Source organism: Staurois parvus, unplaced genomic scaffold (genome assembly GCF_062004578.1).
Source record: "Staurois parvus isolate SC_StPar_1 unplaced genomic scaffold, SC_StPar_1.0 ptg000475l, whole genome shotgun sequence".
In the NCBI taxonomy this organism is placed as follows: domain Eukaryota; kingdom Metazoa; phylum Chordata; class Amphibia; order Anura; family Ranidae; genus Staurois; species Staurois parvus.
In genome coordinates, this window is record NW_028318271.1 from 6042945 (window position 1) to 6065375 (window position 22431).

Here is a 22431-nt window from a genome sequence, read left to right on the forward strand (position 1 = left end):
TTGTTCTGTTCACACCATACAGGTGCTCGTGTGTTTAGAAATATCACAAGAGTATCTACCTCTACACCAGTACACACACCAGGGATGTCAGGCTCAACAGCTCAGGTTCCTGTGCATCTAACAAAAATATGTTCAGCGTGAGAGCTGGAGCCCTAAAAACCTTATCTTTAAAAAAAAAAAAAAGTGATCTGAGACATCCAGACAAACCCAGCAGTAACGTTTCAGCTGAAGCCGTAGTCCTAGCTAGCTATGGCTAGCAGGGTAAATTGTTTGTTTAGGTCTAGGGGACGTGGAATAGTAAATTGTACTTGCCTGATCCTCTGCTCTGCTAGAACAGTCCCCGCAGCCTCTTCTGCACCAGGATCCGCCAGGCTGAGGTTCTCTGATGTCATCAATACCAATGCAGGGTCCATAGGCCTGCATTGGACACGAGGGCACAGAAGGACAGTGTGCTGCTAGTGTGGGGAAGCATCGTCTGCCAGGGGAGAGAAGGATCAGGTAAGAAAAAATAGCTTTCAACATCCTCTTGACTAAAGCAGGAGATAATCCATGCAGTGCGGGCACAGCTCCATTGCAGGTTTCTTGGAGTTCAGCTTTAAGTCATTGATCTAGATCAGCCTTTCTCAACCGGGGTGCCCCGGGGTGCCTTGAGGTTTCTTCAGGGGTGCCTTGGCAAAATGTCTAAAAATTTACCAAAACTTGTATACAAGCCAGCGGGTGGAACAAGCCTGCCTTTTAGTTACACAAAGCCACAGGTTTTCATTGTGCACAACCACAACCTTCTAGCTGCCAGTGTCCTGACAACCAATGACATTATCAGTTGATGAGACTGTCAGTTGCCTGCACAGCATCCTAGTTTGACCCTCTCCTGCCCCTCTCCATCAGTGCTGGGGTCACATTAGCTTAGTGATGGAGAAAAACTGAGGGAGAAGAGAAACATTGGAATACTAGTCAGTACCAGTATGCAAAAGTGTATTTGCTTTGGAAGAATAAATCCCCTCTAATGTTGGGTGTCCTACATGTGTGGATGTTGCTGCGTTATATAAAATTAGAATAGTTTTTCGCATTTTAGAATGGGGTGCCCTTTTAAAATTATAGACAGTCTAGAGGCACTCCATTTGTCTGGGGTGCTTCAAGACTATCCATAATTTTAAAGGGTGCTTCAGGACTGTCCATAATTTTAAAAGGTGCCTTGACTGAAAAAAGGTTGAGAAACACTGCCCTAGATTCACATTCCAGAATAACAGGTCCGAGCAGTAATGGTGTCCTGTGCTGGGTCTCTCCTACTAGTCTTGGCTCAGTGATGGCGACCTAAACACAACTGTAAATCCTTTTCTCTATTGGGGATGTTTGTCTTTGTTACAAAAAAGGAATTTAAAAAAAACTATTCGGGAAAAGTCCATAATCTCCGTTCATTCCATAGATAGGGATTTATTAGGAAAATTAAGCTGATTTGCATGATTACCTATAATCCTTAAGTCCAGATTTTGGAAAATAAATACTTGTCCAACTTTTATTGCATCCATTGATTGACTTCAGTACAACCAGCCTGTCGGAGTATTTACAGCCTATTACAGCTGGCAGCTGTAGCCACCAAGAGTGATCATTGTGTTCTACCGGCAGGGAAGGCTTCCCACCAGTAGAACACAATAGCTCTGTGGGAGGGATTCCCCCATCAACACTGAGTGTTTGATGGGGAAATCTAGAGATTGCAGGAAAATATCACATCATTTATGGCTTGCTTTAGAAGCATTGAAATTATTTGATTATCATGGCAGCCCAGAAACCAATCTCTCACTTTTTTTTAGTCTTTTAAAGCTCCTGTAGGGAAATCAGTGCATAGCTCACCTCTCCCTTGCAGGACATGTACTCGGAATTCTCCACATTCCCCTCTGCCAGTTTCCAGCCTTGGATGGGTGCCTGCTGTAATGGCTCTGTCCCAGGGAAGCTGTTTTCTTCTTTAGTCAATGTATTACCAGTGTTTAATATGCAGGACGGCTGAGCAGCAGAGCCAGCTTCTTCTAATGGCCAAATATCTATGAGAACTGCGGTCAGGGTACAACCTGCCAGTAGAAGGCTTGGGTTGTTCTCTAATTATGGCAGGATGGTGCCAAATCTGGATTCCAAAGGTTACTGCACATCATTAATAAAGGGGAACTGTGACCCGTACAAAAGGAAACCTAAATCCCCAGTAAACATTTTGTTTCAGGTTACATGCTCCATTACCCGAGGTTCACACCTAAGAGTTTTCCGCAGCGTTTTGGAGAAACACACTATAGTTCTTTAAACATGATTTCCTCTGCGTTTTTCACCAGCTGCATTTTTTGGAAAGGGTCAGGGACTTTTTTTTTTTTTTTACACAAAAAGTTGCATTTTTGGTTCTATAGACTTCAATGGAAACGCTGCAGAAAAGCATGTAGTGCATATTTGCTGCGTTTTCGCCATGTTTTTGATGTGTTTTGCATTTTAAATCTGCCTAGCAACAAGGAAAAAAACGCATGTGCAAAAACACAACGCACTGCAGAAACCAATCAAACGCAAACTGAATAGGTGAGATTCTAGCCTTAGTTCCCACTTTTGATGGTGAGTTTCAGCAGCAACAACTTAAAGCAGTACTGAGGTCAAAATTTGAAAGACCGCTGACAGGCTTTTATGGCAGAAGGGATGCTAGTTGTCTATCAGCGACAATGTTCTCTGAGCCATGCATGCACTGCTCAGAGCACATGTACGGCACCACATGGCACAAGAGTGATGTCATCGCAGCCGAGCAGCGCAAACCCAGAGGGAAGTCCTGGAGAACATGGCAGTATCTGGCACCAGCTGGAGCTATGACAGCACAGCACTGGTGGGCTTGTTTGATTGATAAGTCTGCCATGATGTGCTAATACGTGGGGCTTGCTAGCACATTATGGCATAAACCTCCTGGGGGTGGGGGCATTAAAAAAAAAAACATATAGCAGGTTTAAGGCCCCATGTACACAGGACACTTCTGAATGATGGAAACTGACTGCTGGAAAATGTAGGTTAAAAAAAAAGTATGTTTAGCCACGTTTGCATAACGCGTTTATGCATGTTTATGTGCATTTGCGTTTTTAGAAGTGTGTTTTAAAGAACCTCCCAAATGCCCAGAATGCACTGAAAGGTGGTAAATTATTAACTATTTCAGACTGTTTCAGAGAAATACAGAGAATAGAAGCAGAGGCAGCAGTATGTGTTGAGATTAGCTTAGGTGGAAGTTGCTCATTAACATTTCTTTTGTTTCCAAGGGTGGGAAAGGTGTCTGGTGGAAGGAGTCATTAAGGCCACCTGACAGGGTCTTCCTGAGGAATTTGAGGTGTGAATGGACATTAACATATCTTTTTGTTTCCAAGGGTGGGAGAGGTCTGAGGTGTGAATTAGTCATTACAATGTGTGACAAGCTTGGTAGGAACATCCTGTGTTCAGTGTTTTGTCCATCTGAGTACTTTGAAAACGCTTTGCTTTGTATGCATTTTTCATGATTGAAAAAAGGCTCTGGACAGCATTGGGAACTGGAAGAGTTAAAAACAAATTTCAGAGAAATGCTTATAAATGCGATTTGCCGTGTTTACAAGCGTTTTGCGTTTGAAACGCTGATAAAATCGACTGCTGAACGCAAGTTTTCTGCATTCAAAAAAACTGTAAACTCAAATGCCTATAAACGACTATAAACAAAGATGTGTACATGGACACATAGGAAAACATTAGGGGGAGGTCAGGGGCTGCTGAAAAAAACGCTGAACAGCTCCTGAACGTGAGATTATCAGCTGCAGTGTATATGAGCCCTAAAGGATAAGTTCACCTTTTTGCACAAAAGTAATAAATGCACTTTTTTTTTTTTTTTTTTAAAGGTGCAGGTAAAAAAAAAATGTGCATTTTATTATTTTTGGCTACACGAGCCTGGAAAGCATTGCACCAGTGACCAGCAGATCACTGGTGTCATGCAGGTCTCCTGCTGACCTGTCAGTATATCTGCTCGCCTGTATGGGATGTACAAGCAATTAAATACACTGACAGGAAGATTCAGTGAAAAGCGCTGTGGTAGTTCATTGAGAACTACAAGCAGACAGCCGCTTTTTTCATCCCTTGTTGCATATCAGCATTACTGATCCTCTGCAGCCACTTTGGGTATACATCTACACACTCCTCTGCTGCATGGCCTTTTTTTTTGTTTTTGTTTTTTGTAGGGTAGACTTTCGTATGGTGATAACATGGATCAACACACATTATACAGGTTTGGACAGGTTTGGACATACCATACCCTCCAAACCTTTAGTTCTATCATTACATATAGATAGAACAGGACCTAGTATAGAGCCTTGTGGTACACCACTAGTGGCTGGTCTCTATTCTGAATGAACCCCATTTACACCCACACTCTGGTATCTATCCTTTAGCCAACTGCATATCCACTGAACCACCCAAGGGTTAAGTCCTAGCTGGTAGAACGTTTGTATTAGACAGGGGCGGACTGACAACTCTTGGGGCCCCTGGGCAATAGGGGATCATGGGGCCCCTGTGTCCTTGCCCAAATTCAAAAAAGCCTTTGAAAAAGGTAAGGGGCATCTCATGGGGCCCCCTACTGACCCCGGACCCTCGGGCTGTGCCCGAGTTTCCAAATGGTCAGTCTGCCCCTGGTATTAGATCATTATGTGGAACTGTATCAAATGCTGAAATCAAGATATGTTATGTCCACAGCACCACCCTGGTCTAAAACATTGGTAATCTAGTCAAAATTTCCAATCCGATTATTCTGACATGATCTGCCCTCAGTAAAGCCATGCTGATCTGGATCCAGAAAGTTGTGTTTCAACGATCCTTTTCAGGAGTGATTCCATGAACTTGACTCCAACGGATGTTAAACTCACTGGCCTGTAATTGCCAGCTTCTACCTTGCTGCCCTTCTTGTGGATCGGTACAATATTAGCTGTCCGGCATTCATGGGGAACTTCTCCTATTAGAAGAGATTGATTATAAAGATCAGGTAATGGTCCCACAACTAGACCTCAAGGTTCTCTTAGAACTCTGGGATGAATGCCATCAGGGCTCATTGCTTTATTACGCTTTATCCGAGCCAGTTCCTCTGCTACCTCTGTCTCCAGAATTCCTAAAAATGAATCGTCATTACTAGAACCAATATGATTCCCCAGCTTGTTATTGTTAATATACTGTAATTTAATTCTGAGAAACCTGAACAAAAGTAATTTTTTTAAAGTGTTCCTAAACCCACAACAGTAAACTCATTCTGTTTATGCAGTAAAGCATGCTTGTTATACTCACTGTGGAACCTAAGGGATTAATCCTCTGCATTGTATAAAAAGGATGTTTGATCCTGACTTCTCTGATCCTCCCCTTCTTCCAGTGCCCCCTCTTATCTCCTGATAAGAAATATATTGTGGAGATACTGCAAATGCTCGGTTTGGTGTGTATTGCTGGAGATGTTGTTTTGTTTTTGTTTTTTTTTTGTTTTTTGTTTTTTATTGGGAGAGTGCATGTCATCAGCACAGGGCCAATTAGCTGGACACTGATAGAAGTCACAAGACTGCTCTAACTGCTGATGAGAAAAGGTATTTAGCATTTTATATTTACTAATTGCACTTCCCTGTCTCCCGTAACATAAGTGTTGTGGCCAGTTTTCATTTTAGTGATCCCATTGTATTTTTTTCTTTTTGTCACTAATGTACCTTTTTAAAAAGGTTTTATCTCCTTTCTTAATAGATTTAGCAATTTCCTCCTCTGTCTGTGCTTTGGCAGTACTGACAATGTGTTTGGCTTTTTTTTTGTCTATTCTTATTTTATTCTGTTAGCTACACCTCCTGTTTCCTTGAATCTCCTATATGCTGATTTTTTTTCCCCTTTACTATCCTACTTATCTCTTTAGTGAACCATATTGTTTTTTTCTTCCATTTATCCTTACTAACTGGTCTCCGGTCCCCCCACAGTGCTCACAACATGGAAATGCAATTATTTTAGTAAATGTAAACTGATAAAAAACCTTTTTCTCATCAGCAGTTAAAGCAGTCTTCTGACTTCTATCAGTGTCCAGCAGAGCACTGATTAAAGATTAGAGGCAGAGTTTTCATTCTCCCCTGACTGTCCTATGAGGCCTCAGGACCCCCAACTCTCTGTCCGGACAGCGCTGATTGGCCCTGTGCTGATCACATGCACTCTCTCAAGAAAAACAAATGCTCTAGCTACACAATAAACTGAGCAGGTGCAGCTTGCCCCCAAGGCTCTGTTCTACCAGCAGATGGATTGGGGTCAGTAGAAGGGGAGGATCAGCGAAGACCGGATCAAACGGCCTTTTTACACAATGCAGAGGATTAACCCCTTAGGTTCCACAGTGAGTATAACAAGCATGTTTACTGCATATACAGACTGATTTTACTGTTGTGGGTTTAGTAACACTTTAACATCAAGCCTAACACTGCTTTAACCTTTTTAAAGAGACCCTGTGGTCAGACCATTCATTTCAACAGAAATCTTCCCCCAAGTCTTTATGTGCATTTAACATGTTTTAAGAATGTTATTTACCTGCAAAAGCCTTCCACGTGTATACATTAAAATACCTTGCGACTCCTGCTGGGTGCCACCACTTTCATTGTGATGTCAGCATCCTCAGCAGATTTGAAGCGGTCACTAAAGGACCTCCTATAATGCTGCACTCCTTCACCAGCAGTCGCAAAAAAGTTTATGTAGGGAGGTAAAGGGTGGAGCTGGGCCAGCACAGAAAAGACACCCCCAGAAATGTAGGGGTCTGTGCTAGAGACTCTCGCTGGAGTTTTTATGCACTTGCTGTGTGGCTTTTGAACTTGCTAGAAAGTTTGACAACAGTTATTGAATGGAAAGGCACTGCAAGAAAGCATTTAAAATCTTCAATCTTCCTGTGTTTTATCTGCAGTATTTTTGTGTTGTGGTGTTTGGTTTTTTTTTTTTGGTTTTTTTTTTTGGGGGGGGGGGGGTTGGGTGGTTTTTATGTTTTGTTTTTTTTTGTTTTTTAAGTTGGTGACGGGGTCATTCAGCCATGTTGATTGCATGGCACGGTTTTCCACGTAAAGTGTGCCTCCTCCACCCAGTAATCTCCACTCGGTCATTTGGCTTTTTTCTGTACAAACAAGCTTATACTAGACCGCTTTTATGATGCGTCTGCTTTCAGGATGATAATTACTGGGCTTGATTGTTATAAATAAACATGTCCGCGTACATGGGGAGGTTATTAAGCAGCCTGACCTATAAATACATCCACTATTAGCTGGGCTGCAATACATCCCGACATGTACACTCCCTCGTCTTACATTCCCCAAACAATGAGTCGGCTGTATTAACCAAAATCCAGTTTTAATCTATTCCTTTCATGTCTACTAATATAAACTATGTCAGTACAGTGGAGGCACTTCAGTCCCTTTATTGCTGGCCCGGCCTTCCCCCACACTGGTGTCACCATCTTTGCTGGTCCGGTGCATGCGCAAATGTGCTGAAGAGCGGCCCCCCTCCTATGGGACCTGGTGGGTTTGAGAACTTGGCGAGATTGGAAAAGTGCAAGAAATGATGTTCACTCTGCACTCGTGCCAATTGAGTACAGTTCTGTAACTCCCCAAATTCAGAAATGGTGTCGCTCTCCGCTATTAATTGCAAAATGTTGTGAATAAATATTAAATAATAGTCCAGCAGTATTTATTCACAAAATTTTGCAATTGGTAGCGGAGCGCAACACTATTTATGATTTTATTCTCTAGGACAGTGTTTTTCAACCTTTTTTTCAGTCAAGGCACCCTTTAAAATTTATGGAAGGTCCCGAGGCGCCCTTTAAAATTTATGGACGGTCCCGAGGCGCCCTTTAAAATTTATGGACGGTCCCGAGGCGCCCTTTAAAAATTATGGACGGTCCCGAGGCGCCCTTTAAAAATTATGGACGGTCCCGAGGCGCCCTTTAAAAATTATGGACGGTCCCGAGGCACCCCATTCTAAAATGCGAAAAACTATTCTAATAGTTTTATATAACGCAGCAACATCCACACATGTAGGACACCCAACGTTAGAGGGGATTTATTTTTCCAAAGCAAATACACTTTTGCACACTGGTGCTGACTAGTATTCCAATGTTTCTCACCTCCCTCAGTTTTTCTCCATCACTGAGCTAATGTGACCCCCAACACTGATGGAGAGTGGCAGGAGAGGGTGAAACCAGGATGCTGTGCAGGCAGCTGACATCCTCCTTATCAACTGCTGTCATTGGCTGTCAGAATGCCGGTGGCTAGAAGGCAGCAATAGTGCACAATGAAAACCTGTGGCTTTGTGTAACTAAAAGGCGGGCTTGTTCCACCCGCTGGCTTGTATACAAGCTTTGGGCAATTTTTAGACATTTTGTCTGGGCACCCTGGTTGAGAATGGCTGCTCTATAATATAATGGTATGTGTAGAGTGTAAGCGCAGCATTATTTTTCGCAGATTTTATACACCATTTTATTTTCATTATTGCATTGATTTTACCACAATTTTATTTATAATTATTTAAATATTTTTTAGCACTTTATGTACACCATAGTAGCTCACAAGACCCCACACTTTACTTCTGTAACTCCCTAATCTCATTGTGTTTGTGCGGGTACAGATGTGCCACAGGTCTCTGCTGGTTACTGAAGGCTAGAAAGATCCCTTCACATTTGCGCATGCATGGGTCGGGCACATTTTTGCTAAGGTGAGACAGCAGCACAAAACAACAAAACAAAAAAATACATAAAAATACCCAATTGTAGGAGGAGGGGGCTACTAGATACAAACCATTCATTTTGGGAGGGAAGGTCTGCTTTAAGCTGGCCATACACTGTTAGAATTTCATTTTGTTTCAGAGGATTGGGTCAGAATTTTAAGTGAGTGGCCCTGCTGGCTCGACAAAAGTAGATTACTCAGAAGACTTTTGTTAGATAAGCCGGGGGACAAACCGTGTTGCGCACTGAGTGCCTGTAAGTTCTGTTCCGGTATTCTGACAGCGGGCGCTGGCGGCTGTCAGAATACAAAGGCCAGCAGGGGAATTTCTCCATTCACAAGGTGTTTATGGGTAGAGGAATCTGTTAGTTATCTTTCTGGCTATTAGAGTATGGCCAGTTAACCAATGTACCATTAAGATGTTTGCAACCTTTAGGGCTGGTTCTCTCCAGATGAAGTCCAGTGTACTTTTTTCCTGCAACAAAAACGCATGGATAGTAGGTTATATGGGTTCCAGTGGCCTAGTTCACACCAGTGTGGTCAGTTCCAATGTGTTCCAGTGCAGATAACTGAATTATACTGGAACCCGCAAAACGCATAAAAAATGAACCAGAACACACATAAACGCATTGGAACGTACATGTCCCGATTTTAAGGTAAAGAAAAGAGGGGGGAAGAATGCACCTGAATGCATCAAAATCGCACATGTAGAAACGCATCCAGACTGCTTTTCTATGGTGTGAATCGACCCTTAAATCCCCCACGCTGTAATATGCAGGTACTGACACTTCGCTGCAGTGGTAAGGCCATCCTGTCCCTTTATGTATTTTTCTATTGGCCCATCACTGTGTTGGGTGATCTCACTGACAAGTAGTAAAGAGATTGTGTGTGTGTGTGTGTGTGTGTGTGTGTGTGTGTGTGTCATTGCATATTAGTACCTCCAGAAATCCAGAGGCTCCAAGTTGACACTTCCCCATACTCATATTCTTTTATAAATTCCTATCAATAGTTTTAATTCAAGGCAGTGGTAAAAACAGGCAGTTAAACCACAGTTTTTCCATCTACCTAAAGGAGAACATGCAGCCATTCTGATAACCCCTGTTGTGTTTGGTGGGTTGTACTGCCACCAAGTGCGAGCAGTTCCAGTGAATGGGTCTGCACTGAACTACATGTAATACTCGTGGTTGTGGCTAGGTGGGGCTGGTTTTACAGGGTTAAAGTGGTTGTAAAGGATGTTTTTTTCAAATAACTTATATCTCTACACCAGGGGCGAACTGACCATTTGGAAACTCGGGCACTGCCCGAGGGCCTGGGGTCAGTAGGGGGCCCCAGGAGATGACCCTGGTACCTTTTTCATAGCCTTTTTTGAGTTTGAGCAAGGACACAGGGGCCCCATGATCCCCTATTGCCCGGGGGCCCCATGAGTTGTCAGGCCGCCCCTGCTCTATACTTTCCTACTTGAATACTACTACTAGAATTGCAGAGTGGCCCCAAACCTCAGGTTCCCTATTGGTGCGCCTAGATCCTCCTCTCTCTGGCGAGTGCCCCATAGAAAGCTGATTTCTATGGGGGAACTCATGTGGGCTTGCTCCTGAGCCCTGCTCTTGCACTCCATTGACACAGACCGTGGGACTCAGCCCTTCCACACCACTAACCTCTTCCCCGCTTCCTTGTAACTAGCTTTGACTGACAGCAGTGGGGGCCAGTGGCTGCCGCTGCCTTAGCAAGGCCTTGAAGACCTGGAAGTGAAGGAAGAGAAGAGCTGCAGATGTGCACAGCGCTGGATCGAATGAGGGCTCTGGTAAGTATGGGGTGGGTGGGGGGTGGTGAGGGACCAATACTGATACCTAAAACATTTTTTTTACCTTGAATGCTTAGTGGCTTCACTAAGCAAGGGTGAGATGATAGGAGGGACAGGAATCGGCACCAATTTTGTAGCTAAAGTCAAAATTCCCATGATGGGGGCTTTCAGGCTCTGGAGGACAAATATGTGCTTGGAATTACCTGCTCTGAAATGTAAGTGGATGCTTAGATTTAGAAGTAGTAGATGTTCTCTTACATTTTTAAGAAGAACCAAAATGTTTGAAACCCATTTGGAAGCAAATCTCAGATCTGTATGTTGTCTGGTGGACTCAAAGAGATTTTGGGGTGAGCAGAGATTGGGGTATAGCATGTTCTTTACCGGTCTGTCATAGCTTGTGGATGTGTTTTCTGCTACCCACTGTTACTATGTGTAGCTTCTATCATCCACTTGGCTCCGTGTGTGCGTTTTCAAATATTTCTCTTTTCCCCACAGGAAATAGATGTTCGAGACAAGGAACAAGTCGAAAAGGTGGATGATGTCCTGTTGTTGCCAGGTAATAAACTGAGTGTCTTTCTGGTTTGCTTATCTACCTATCCAAGCCCCCTTTGACCTTCCTGATGTTGTCTTCTACCTACACAATGATGTCCCCTCATATGCTGTTCACTGGAAGGGTAATTCCATCTTGGGTTTGCTTTTGCTCTCCCCTGGCACTCTGCAGTCACAGTGCATGAGCTAACTCTTCTCTTAAGTGATTGTAAAGTTTAACATTTTTTTTTTAAATTAAAATGTTATATTTGCTCTGTGCATTAGTATTGCACAGAGCAGCCCTGAACCTCCACTTCTGAGATTCCCCCATCAGCACTTTAGGCTTCTCCTCTTCTCCAATAACCACATAGCAAGCTTCCTGCTAAGGGGGCACTTGTGCGGGCTCAATCCCGAGCCGGGCTGCGTGCGTTCATTGATGCACACAGTGCAGCTCGGCCCCTCCCGCCCTCTCCTTACTGCATTTGACTGACAGCAGGAGAAGCCAATGGCTCCCGCTGCTCTCTGCCAAGACCATGAACGCCAGAAGGGGGAGCAGAGCAGGGCATCTGGCATGGACAGCACTGGATCGAGAGTGGTGTCCGATAAGTGTTTTGGGGGAGGCACAAACAGTGGATAGAATGCATTAAGGTAAAAAAAAAAGTACGTCTTTTGAACTACTTTTAACACCTTCAGTTTGCAGCTCACCCCCCCCCCCCCCCCATACTCACCTGAGCCCGATCCAGCGATGTACACAAGACCAGAAGCTCTCCTGGGTCTCTGACTCCTCATTGGCCAAGACACAGCAGCTGGAGTCAATCAAGCCAGTGAGCAGGTAGCGGGAGCTTGCTGTGGGGGCACTCAGCAGGGGGAAGGGGCCTGGAGTGTCGGGGGAGGATCCAAGAAGAGGATGATTGGGGCTGCTCTGTTTATTGCACAGAGCAGGTAAATGACATGTTTGTTATTTAAAAATAAAAAAAAGATGAACCTTTACAATCACTTTAAGCTACTCTCTTAGTGAAATTTGGCTGAACAGCATAACTGCTTGGAAGGTGTCTGTCCTGGTTAATATGGAAACTATAGTTTTGGGGTTTTTTAGAAATAAACTTACCTTTTTGTAGCTGCAGGCACTGGGGAGAAATTCATCCTCAGTTTCCAGAAGCTGCAACATCCTTTAAGTAATATTAAAGCCTCAGTTTTTGTCCTGATAATATTTGTATTGACCAGTACATAGAACATAAAATAATTGCTTTCCAAAATGTTCCGGCTTGCTGTGAGTCACTACTGAACTTCTGGTTGGGGAGTGTGCATAGTACACTTCATATGGTCAATCATTGAGTACTACCTTGGCAGTTACTCTAACCAAAGCATCTCTCTCTCTCTCTCTCTCTCTCGCGTAAATACCGCCAAAAGCTCTATTTGTGTGAAAACTGCAAGCGTATCTCGGTTTACAAACTCTTCGGTTAACGTAATTTTCGGTTTACGAATGACAATCCATTGAAAATAATGGCTCGGTTTATTAATTTTTTTTGCAAGTTTTTTGAACAGATAAAACTTTTTTATACTACTGACCTCCAGAATGGATTAATTGGTTATCAATGCATTTATGAATTAATTTTTAATCATGTCCCTGTACAGTATTTATGCTTTAAAGTGCACTTTATAAAGAGTTTTGAACAGATAAAAGACTTTTTACTTTTTTCTGATCTCTGGAACAGATTAATTGGTTTTCAATGCATTCCTCTGGGAAACCGCGTTTCGGTTTATGAATTTTTTGCAATACAAAAAGTCCCGTAGAACGAATTGAATTCATAAACCGAGCTACGCCTGTATATAAATTTAATTTGGTTATAATGTTGCACTTTCGAGTAATTGCCAGTTAAAGTAGCACAGTGCTGAATAGTAAAATACCTTGGTCATGAAGGGGGTAAAACCTTCTGGAGGTTGTGTTAAGTTGAGGGGGGTTGTAGGGGGTTGCTAAAACCACGACTCGGCTGCATTTTTATTTTACCGCCCCCTAAATGCATATATGAATGAACCCTAACTACCTAAAAACTATTAGCTGGCACCTGCCTCTAATTTGTTAGCCAAGTCCATCTAAATTGCTAGTGCTTCTAACACTACCCTCTTCCCAGACTGAAAATGCTGCTGTCCAGGAGTGTCTCTTTTGCTCCTCCATTGGAGTGTGGAGAATCTGTAAGACAGGAAATGTGTTTACTGGCCACATCACGAGGGGAAGATAAAAGAAGAAATAGAGGAAACTAATGCAACCGCCACATGTACGAATTGATAAGCTGCTACAGTATATGTTTTGTTCTTGGATTGAATACCTCTTGGAACTTCACAGCATCTGAGCACCATAAACCGAAAACACCATTTCATTTATTAATTTATTATTAAAAATATTTTAATATTCAAAAAAAATTCCCCCATTCATCCATGTCGCCGTGCTTTATTTTTCTGAGAAGTCACGTTGAAAGACCCTCCCCCTTGCATTTCTGGCAGTGACCATCTTGAGTAAGGGCAGATGTTTCCTGTAGCATTTACTTCCTGGAATCCCTCTGCTTTTAGCTCAGGCGTGTAGGTAGAAGGGCGTGTTTAGCTGAGAACACCTCCTGAAGTCTCCTGGGATGTATGATATTGTTTGCTTAGGCATGGAAACTAGGAAGTAGTTGAAGAAATGTAAAAAAAAAAAAAAGTTTAAAACAAGTAAATATGATTAACTTTCCTATCTATTTACCAATGCTAGCAGCATAAAGAATAAAAATAGTCAGGAGAGAGAGAGAGAGAGAGAGAGAGAGAGAGAGAGAGAGAGAGAGAGAGAGAGAGAGAGAGAGAGAGAGAGAGAGAGAGAGAGAGAGAGAGAGAGAGAGAGAGAGAGAGAGAGAGAGAGAGAGAGAGAGAGAGAGAGAGAGAGAGTGTTCTGCTTTAGGAATATGTGAATACTTGAATGTCCATAGTGTGGCCACACGTTCACTTGTGAACCCTGTTCATTTCAGGATTTTATCCTTTTTATGAGGATTCATGGTGCATGGGAATGTTACTCTTCAGATGTCAGACAATAAAGGGTTAAGTCTCATGGGCAGCATACTTAGCTGTTAAATGCAGGAATTTTCCTCTTTGAATACCACCATGTAGATATGGCGTGGAGCTACAATTCGCTGAGGTCAATTTTGGATATTGCTTTAAAAAAAACAAAAAAACGTAAACGGATCATCAGTAATAACGAGAAGTTGCGTGTTCTGCTTTGTGTCTGTTGAGATAATTTCCTCTTGCATTGTCCGTCTTGCACGCCTGTTCTATTGTCAGCCGCCCTCTGGGTTATTTCCGTGGGAGGAAGTGCTCAGTGGTCACCATTCCCCTGATGTAATATGTATTGAAAGGAAGGAAGGGGTGACCATTGAGCCTGTTTATTTGTCTTTGCCGACCAGATGATGTTATCCGTATTTATTTTATTCTTTAATTAACAAAAGTGAAATATAATTTTTTTTATGGGTATAGCTGATCAAGGGATGGTGGACAGCCCTGTTTCTGCGCAGTGCTCTCCTAGTAAAGTGTGAGCATGTCCTGTACCTAGAAGGCTGTGGCTTTCAGGGGCTCTAGCAGCTCATTAGGTAGATGTCTGTAGCACCCTCCTAATCAGATAGGGCAGGGGTGTCAAACTGGCGGCCCTCCAGCTGTTGTGAAACTACAAAACCCATCATGCCTCTGCCTTTTGGGAGTCATGCTTGTAACTGTCGATCTTGCAATGCCTCATGGGACTTGTAGTTTGGCAACAGCTGGAGGGCTGCCAGTTTGACATCCGTGAGCTAGGTGGAACTAGACTCCATTTCTTAGTGAGGAGGAATGAGTAGTATCCTGGGTGTGATGGCTAGCAGGGGACAAACTTTGGTCAGAGCTGAGAGGTTCTGCAGTCCAGCCCTCTGGAATTTCCCCTTGCTCTAGAGCTTTTGAGAAAAGTCTAGAAGCAGTGGGTTGATCTGAGGAGTGGCTGATCTGCACTTTTGATGTTTCCTGGCCAACCCCCAGAAGGAGGCTTGGCAGACGGCCAAGACATCCCTTAAAAGTGAGAGCCTGCTCAGCACAGGAGAGTTTGGGTGAAAGACAGAGGATGTGAGGCTGAAGGCAGGAGCCTGGGAGGGGACCCAGATGGAGATGGGCTCACCTACAGGCAGTGGAGCTTGGAAGAAAGAAACCGCAGACCCTCCCCGCCCCCACAGAGCGAGGACCAGCTATGTACCATGGAAGAAGCCACCCAGCTAGAAGGCTTGGTAGCAGCCAGCAACCCACCAGCCTCCCAGGAGGAGGACTGTGTGAGTAAGCCTGCACCCCCTACGCCAGGTAGGAAAAGAAGCACTGTGGTGGGAAACTGGTTAAGGTAAAAAAAACCTTGCGTGCAGCTTCCCCTTAGCCCATACAAGTGCCCCCATAGCAAGTGGTTTGCAATGAGGGCACTAAGCATCAGCACAGGGGAGGAGCCAGGGAACTTGAGAAGAGGAGGATTGGGGCTGCTCCATGCAAAACCATTGCACAGAGCAGGTACGCATGTGATTTATTTATTGTAGGTACTTGTATAGCACCATCAATTTACGTAGTGCTTTACATTTATTGCACATTCACATCAGTCCCTAACTCTCAAGGAGTGTACAATCTAAGGTCCCTAACTCACATTCATACATACACATACTAGGGCCAATTTAGACAGGAGCCAATTAACCTACCAGCATGTCTTTGGAGTGTGGGAGGAAACTGGAGTACCCGGAGGAGACCCACACAGGGAGAACATGCAAACTCCAGGCAGGTGGTGCAGTAGTTGGGATTTTAACCAACGACCCTAGTACTGATAGGTGGGAGTGCTAACCACTTAGCCACTGTTTTTTGTTTAATGAAAATCTTTTTACTTGTACAATCACTGGAAATATGTAGATGCAGTGTGGGGCTTTAGGGTGGGGTTGGGGGATACAAATTGCCGAAGTTGGGCTTTAATCTTGTTTCAGAGTGTTTCAATAGGATTGGCAGTCATGCAGCAGCAACCAGATCTTCTGTATGTCTTTTGCAGGTGAGATGCTTCTTTGTGAAGCCAACAATGTCTTCAAGTGTTCCCAGGAGGAAGGATCTCAGCGCGGGGTCTGCGGGAGACTCATCTGCACCAACTTTAAGATCACCTTTCTGTGTGAAGAAGCACCAGACGATAGCGTGAGCAAAGTCTTCCTTTCTTGTTATTTATGTGCATTCCATGCAGCAATAAAATCTGTTTTCACTGCAACATTACCACTCCCAGCTTTCCGAGACTGAACAAGATAAGGCAGATCCTTCCAGCCACCAATTAACACAGACCATTCGTTGATACGTTGTTTGCATTCATATATACAGTGAAGGAAATAAGTATTTGATCCCCTGCTGATTTTGAATGTTTGCTCACTCACAAAGAAATGATCAGTCTAAATATCGAATGGTAGGTGTATTGGGGCAGCACAGTGGCTAAATGGTTAGCACGTCTGCCTGGCAGTACTAGGGTCATTGGTTCAAATCCCAGCCACGACACCACCTGCCTGGAGTTTGCATGTTCTCCCTGTGCCTGCATGGGTTTCCTCCGGATACTCCAGTTTCCTCTCACACTCCAAAGACATGCTGGTAGATTAAATGGCTCCTGTCTAAATTGTCCCTAGTATGTGTATGTATATGTATGTATGTATATATGTGTATATATATGTGTGTGTAAAGCGCTGCGTAAATTGACAGCGCTATATAAATATCTGTAATAATAATATTGTAACACTGAGAGACAGAATAGCAAACAAAAATAAATGCATGGCTAACAAATGATGCACTGATTTCATGTTTATGAGGGAAATAAGTATTTGATCCCCTATCATTCAGCAGGATTTCTGGCTACCAGGTGTCTCTCATACAGGTAACAAGCTGAGATTACAAGCAGTCTCTTAAAGGGAGTGCTGCTAATCTCATTTTGTTACCTGTATAAAAGACATGTATAAAAGGAGCAATCAAAGAATCAGATTCCAAACTCTCCAACATGGCAAAGACTTATTTCCTTCACTGTAGCTGCACCAGCCAAAATCTGAGTGAATGCTGTACAAGAGTATTACAAATTAAAACGATCGTCCTGTTTATACCAGCCAAGCTCAGAATTTGAAATATGTGTATTAGTTTACACTTGCAGTTGGGGGTAATTAAAATTTTACAACCCCCCCCCCCCCCCCCCCCCCAATGCTAAACCCACATGCCCGTTAAGCTACAAAAGCCACTGAACTGGGTTGTACTCATGCCTTGATCCCAATGGTTTGCTTCTCAGCTTCACCCCTGTTGTGTTTGGGCAGTACCACTCCCAAATGCAACCCTTTCAAGTGACTGGGCTTCAACCACGAGCCAGACTCAAGGCTTGTATTTGTAGCGCGGAATTTCATTCAAAAACCCTGTTCGTCTCCCAAAACAATGTGAGAAGTACAGCCAGAGCTTTTTTGGCTGTACTTCTGTGGATCACAGGAGTGGAGTTTGTTCTGCACTCTTGTGACCCCTTTTCAGCTGACAGCGTGCTAAAGTCAGCTGTCGTCAATCAGCCGGTCCAGGCTGGGGTAAGATCGTGACCCTATGGTCGGGATTCACCCAGGAGCCTGGAACGGTACCTGTCTCAGCAAGCCTCTGAGAGCCTGATGCAGCCGCTCCCGCCCCCTCCACAGCCCAGCACTTTAGTGAGCCATGGGGGAGGGCAGAGCAGAGAGCGGTAAATGACAGTCACTGCTCTCTGTTCAGAGTTGCAGGGAGAACTGAGTGATCAGCGGCCTTTGATCGTTCAGTTCTCCCTGGTGGGGGACAGATTCCTGCATTGGATCGATGCTACATCCACCTAGGTAAGTATGATTAAAAAAAACCAAACCTCTCTTTTAAAAAAAACCCAAAAAAAAACAAACCACAAAACAGTCATTTGAGAAAGGAAACTGCTGCTTCTTCAATGCCAGCTATGCCTGTACCAATCTCTGAATGTGATCCACTGCAGATCACTCTTTAGAGAGCCTCATAGGTGTATAGTGAAAAAAATTAGGAACAAAGTCCAATATAAGGACTGACCCTTTTAAATTGGCAAATCCAAGCCAGCGGGAAGGGAATCAAGTGATGGAGTTATACTGATGCATCTCTAGATGGAAAAAAAATAAAATAAAAACCCTTTAAAATACTGTAGGTTTCACTCCTTTATTGAACCCAAAATAAAAGGGGAGAAATCTACTTAATGTGTCAGATGACGTGCATAGCACTTCCATTCTATGTATTGGTTTCACAAAAGCAACAGCAAAAATCTCAATGTATGTATTTGAGACTTGACATGAGCCTTGGCTTTTCTTGTGTCTTGCATAGTTGTGTGGTGTTGCTTTACTAAGGGAGCCTTTTTTTTTTTTTTTTGCAAGAACAAGTTCTTCTGGATATTTAAAAAAAACATTTTCATAACCTTTAGGAGACCTTTTTAAAGCCTTTTTACACCCTTGGAACAACTAAATACACCTTATTTTTTTCTTTAAAGCAAATTTCACCTTAGCAGCTTAGTGAGCAAAATTAATCGTTCAGCTCATCCCTACCAGAAAGTCGTGTGTGTGTGTGTGTGTGTGTGTGTGTGTGTGGGGTTTTTTTTTTTTTTGGGGTTTTTATTTATAGCAATTGGATGTCCAAATAAATCCTTAAAACACAAAAAAAAAACAAAAATAGATTTTATTTCTTTTGTTAAAGTGTTTAAGAAATGTCATAATTGGCATCAATGAGATTGCTGAATGAGAGATTTCAAAAGTTACACGTTGACTTTAAAGTGTATCTCCACTTTTGTTGAGGAAAAAGACAAACCCTTCTGGATGTTCAATGTACATTGCGAGGATTTTAACAAACATTGTGGCAGATTCCTGTTTCTTCCCTGAAGATGTAAAGGTTTGTTTCACCATGTCTTGTGCAGACTGATTCTGAATGGGAACAACTGGTTCATTATATTCACCTGGTGCACTGTGTGTTCTGATAAAGCTGCAGGGTTCGCATCACTTTAGAAGCATTTAACTCTTGGGGTGTATGCAGGGGCGTCCCTAGGGTTGGTGTCACCTGGTGCGATAACACTTGGTGACACCCCCTCCGATGATCCCCGTAGAATGGATCGGATCTGCGGATTGAGCATAATGGATGCATTATGCTCCCCAATCCGCAGATTAAATCGATCCTGCAGGGATTGCCAGCATGCAACCTCCGATCCATTATGATCAATCCGCAGATCCGATCCATCCTGCAGGGATCGCCAGCATGCAACCTCCGATCCATTATGCTCAATCCGCAGATCCGATCCATCCTGCGGGGATCGTCAGCATGCAACCTCCGGTCCATTATGCTCAATCCGCAGATCCGATCCATTCTGCAGGGATCGTCAGCAGGGATCGTCAGCATGCAACCTCTGATCCATTATGCTCCATCCGCAGATCCGATTGATCCCGCGGGGATCGTCCGCATGCATCCTCCGGTCCATTATGCTCAATCCGCAGATCCGATCCATCCTGCGGGGATCGTCCGCATGCATCCTCCGGTCCATTATGCTCAATCCGCAGATCCGATCCATCCTGCAGGGATCGCCAGCATGCAACCTCCGGTCCATTATGCTCAATCCGCAGATCCGATCCATTCTGCAGGGATCGTCAGCAGGGATCGTCAGCATGCAACCTCTGATCCATTATGCTCCATCCGCAGATCTGATTGATCTCGCGGGGATCGTCCGCATGCATCCTCCGGTCCATTATGCTCAATCCGCAGATCCGATCCATCCTGCGGGGATCGTCCGCATGCATCCTCTGGTCCATTATGCTCAATCCGCAGATCCGATCCATCCTGCGGGGATCAGCTTGCTTTACAACTTACCTTTTCGTTGAGGGGGTCCGGTGTCACCCCGTGTGGTAGGTGTCACCAGGTGCGGCACACACCCCCGCACCTGCCTAGGGACGCCACTGGGGGTATCTCATTAAGCCCCCTTTTGAAATGATGCGACTTGTCATGTGATTTGACCTTTTTAAATCGCATGCAATGATTAATGGAACTGTTCTAATTGGTGTGACTCTGACTTTGTCGGATTAGAAAAGTAGTTCCTGCACTACTTTTCACAATATGGGGTGCGATTTGCATAGACATCTGTGCATGAAGTCAGATCCAAAGTTACACTGTCATCCTACTTTCAAGTGAAATCGCACAAGTTCAGAGTTGGATCCAGTGTGAACCAGGGCTAAACTGAGATTCCTATTGCAGGAGATGCCTTATTTGACTTGTATCTTGGTCCAGACATCTTGGAAAATCAGTGAGCCAATCACACAAGTAGGAAATTGCATTTCTGGGGGGCTCTGTGTACACCAACAGTGCATAGAATGGCTATAGGTTGCCATATTTTTTCAGAACATTACAGCAGCTGCAAATTGAAAAGCATATGTAATAACATTAAATTACAACAGGGCTTGTGAAGCAATTGTATGTGCTATATGCTATATATCGGTACTGATCGCTCACTGTGTTCATTGAAGAAAGGATGGGACTGGAAAACATGACATGTTTACCAGTCCTGCTCCCGCTGTCCATCCTGAAACGCATTCTCGTCGTGTGCCCCAGCAACTGACAGCCAGCGGCAGGAGGAGGTGAAGACTACTACTAGTGCTGCAAGGAAAGGGTGCCGGAGGATCAGCCCTAGATTGGGAGGGGGAGTCTGTTTTGAGAGTTTGATTCCTCCTGTGGCTCCCCCGCCCCCGCAGCATTTGAAGTTAGCGGAAAGGAGGAGAGGCTGGCAGCTCTGCAGGGACAACCACCGAAGGATTGGTGCTGCAGAGAGTGGAGAAGGAAAATTTGAGAAGGGGGAACTGAGCGGCATTTTAAAGAGGGAAAGCGGGTGCAAGCAGGTTACAGCGGTGGGGGATGGTCGAGCATCGGGGGAAGCAGAGCGGATAGGGCAGGGAGGTGATCACATTTTAAATTAAGGGCTATGATCAGCAGGTTGTCAGCCACTGATCGCAGCGATTGGTTTTTTCAGCCGTCTGCTGAACAGTTCTGCTATAAGTTAATGATCATTGAGGTGACCATACGCTTAGAGCAGAAGGGGGAATGCCATGGGCGGATGGGGGACTGACCTGACCAGCTGGCAACAGCTCTGTGCCTCCGTGCGCTGTGCGTCCATGGCAGCAAAAGGGTTAAACAAGAATTGCTCCATTACAAAAAATAAAATGTGTGTTCATTCCACAACAGTACTATTGTGTGGCGTATATGCAGCCGGGTTTTACAGTACACCCCCCCCCCCCCCAAACTCCTAGCCTGGTGTACAAACTGCAGGGGGTAGATGGGTTCTGCCTCATTTCATACACTTGTTTACAGCTGGCAGTCCTAACTGGCTAATTAAAATAGCAGACGCTGGTTATAGCCCAGTTCTGTGCAACTGTAGTTTCAAAAACATAGCAGACCCTGCAAAAATGTCAATGGGCGCTCTCTGCTCTTGTAAGGTGAATATTCTGGAAAGGAGGGCCTGTGTTTGGTAAGCTACTATTTACTACCAGCCAGATGTAGAAGGAATCTCTTTAATTGTTGAGGCATGTGCCCGAAATGGGAAATTTGCTGCTGGAGTTCCTGAAAGTAATACCATGTGAGCCCTGACATGGGCTGATATGAAGTGGGTTGGATGATGCTGGGCGTCATTCTTCCAGAAACGGTGAGTCTGTGGGTAACCATGCTAGAGAGGAGATGAGTATTCCATTGAAAGCTTTTAACATGGGTCACAGATGGGTCACAGATTTATTTTTTTTTTAAGTCAAGACGAAACTAAACTTAAAACGGCAGCAGGGATGGTACTTACATTAATGATGAATGTCCCATGTGCTGGTGGCTGCTCTGTTCTTGAAATATTAAATCCTCTGCCTCAGATATGCCCACCGCTGTGATCTTCTGGTGCTGCAAGGTTTAATATCAACTTCTCCACCTGTCACAGGCACTCTTCAAAAAGTGCTGACTATGCCCGCCCTTTATACCCCCTTCTCCGCTCCTTTACTATGCCTCCCCACTCCTCCACCCTGCCCAGTCGTCCCCCACCCTGCCCACTCGTCCCCCACTCGTCGCCCACTCTGCCCAGTCATCCCCCACAACTCCCACTCTGCCCAATCATCCCCACAACTCCCACTCTGCCAATCATCCCCACAACTCCCACTCTGCCAATCATCCCCACTTCATTCATAGAACTCCTGCTATTATTTCTCAAAATGAAAATTGCTTTATGAATGGAGAAAAGGTGGAATGAAAGGTCTTCCTCGGTTTACATCCAGCAGTCTAAGTCTTCACTGTCATGGCTGCACCTGCATATAACAGCCCCATAGATTTCTGTAG

General features: G+C 44.2%; 1 protein-coding gene across 1 annotated transcript in view; it reads left to right on the plus strand.

The window, feature by feature from the left end:
- Positions 1–22431, plus strand: part of MTMR12 (myotubularin related protein 12) — a 110526-nt gene that overhangs the window by 23483 nt on the left and 64612 nt on the right. The window contains exons 2-3 of the mRNA XM_089689462.1: positions 11020–11080; positions 16109–16245. Of these exons, the coding sequence (XP_089545588.1) occupies positions 11020–11080; positions 16109–16245 (198 nt within the window). The remainder of the gene's footprint in view (positions 1–11019; positions 11081–16108; positions 16246–22431) is intronic.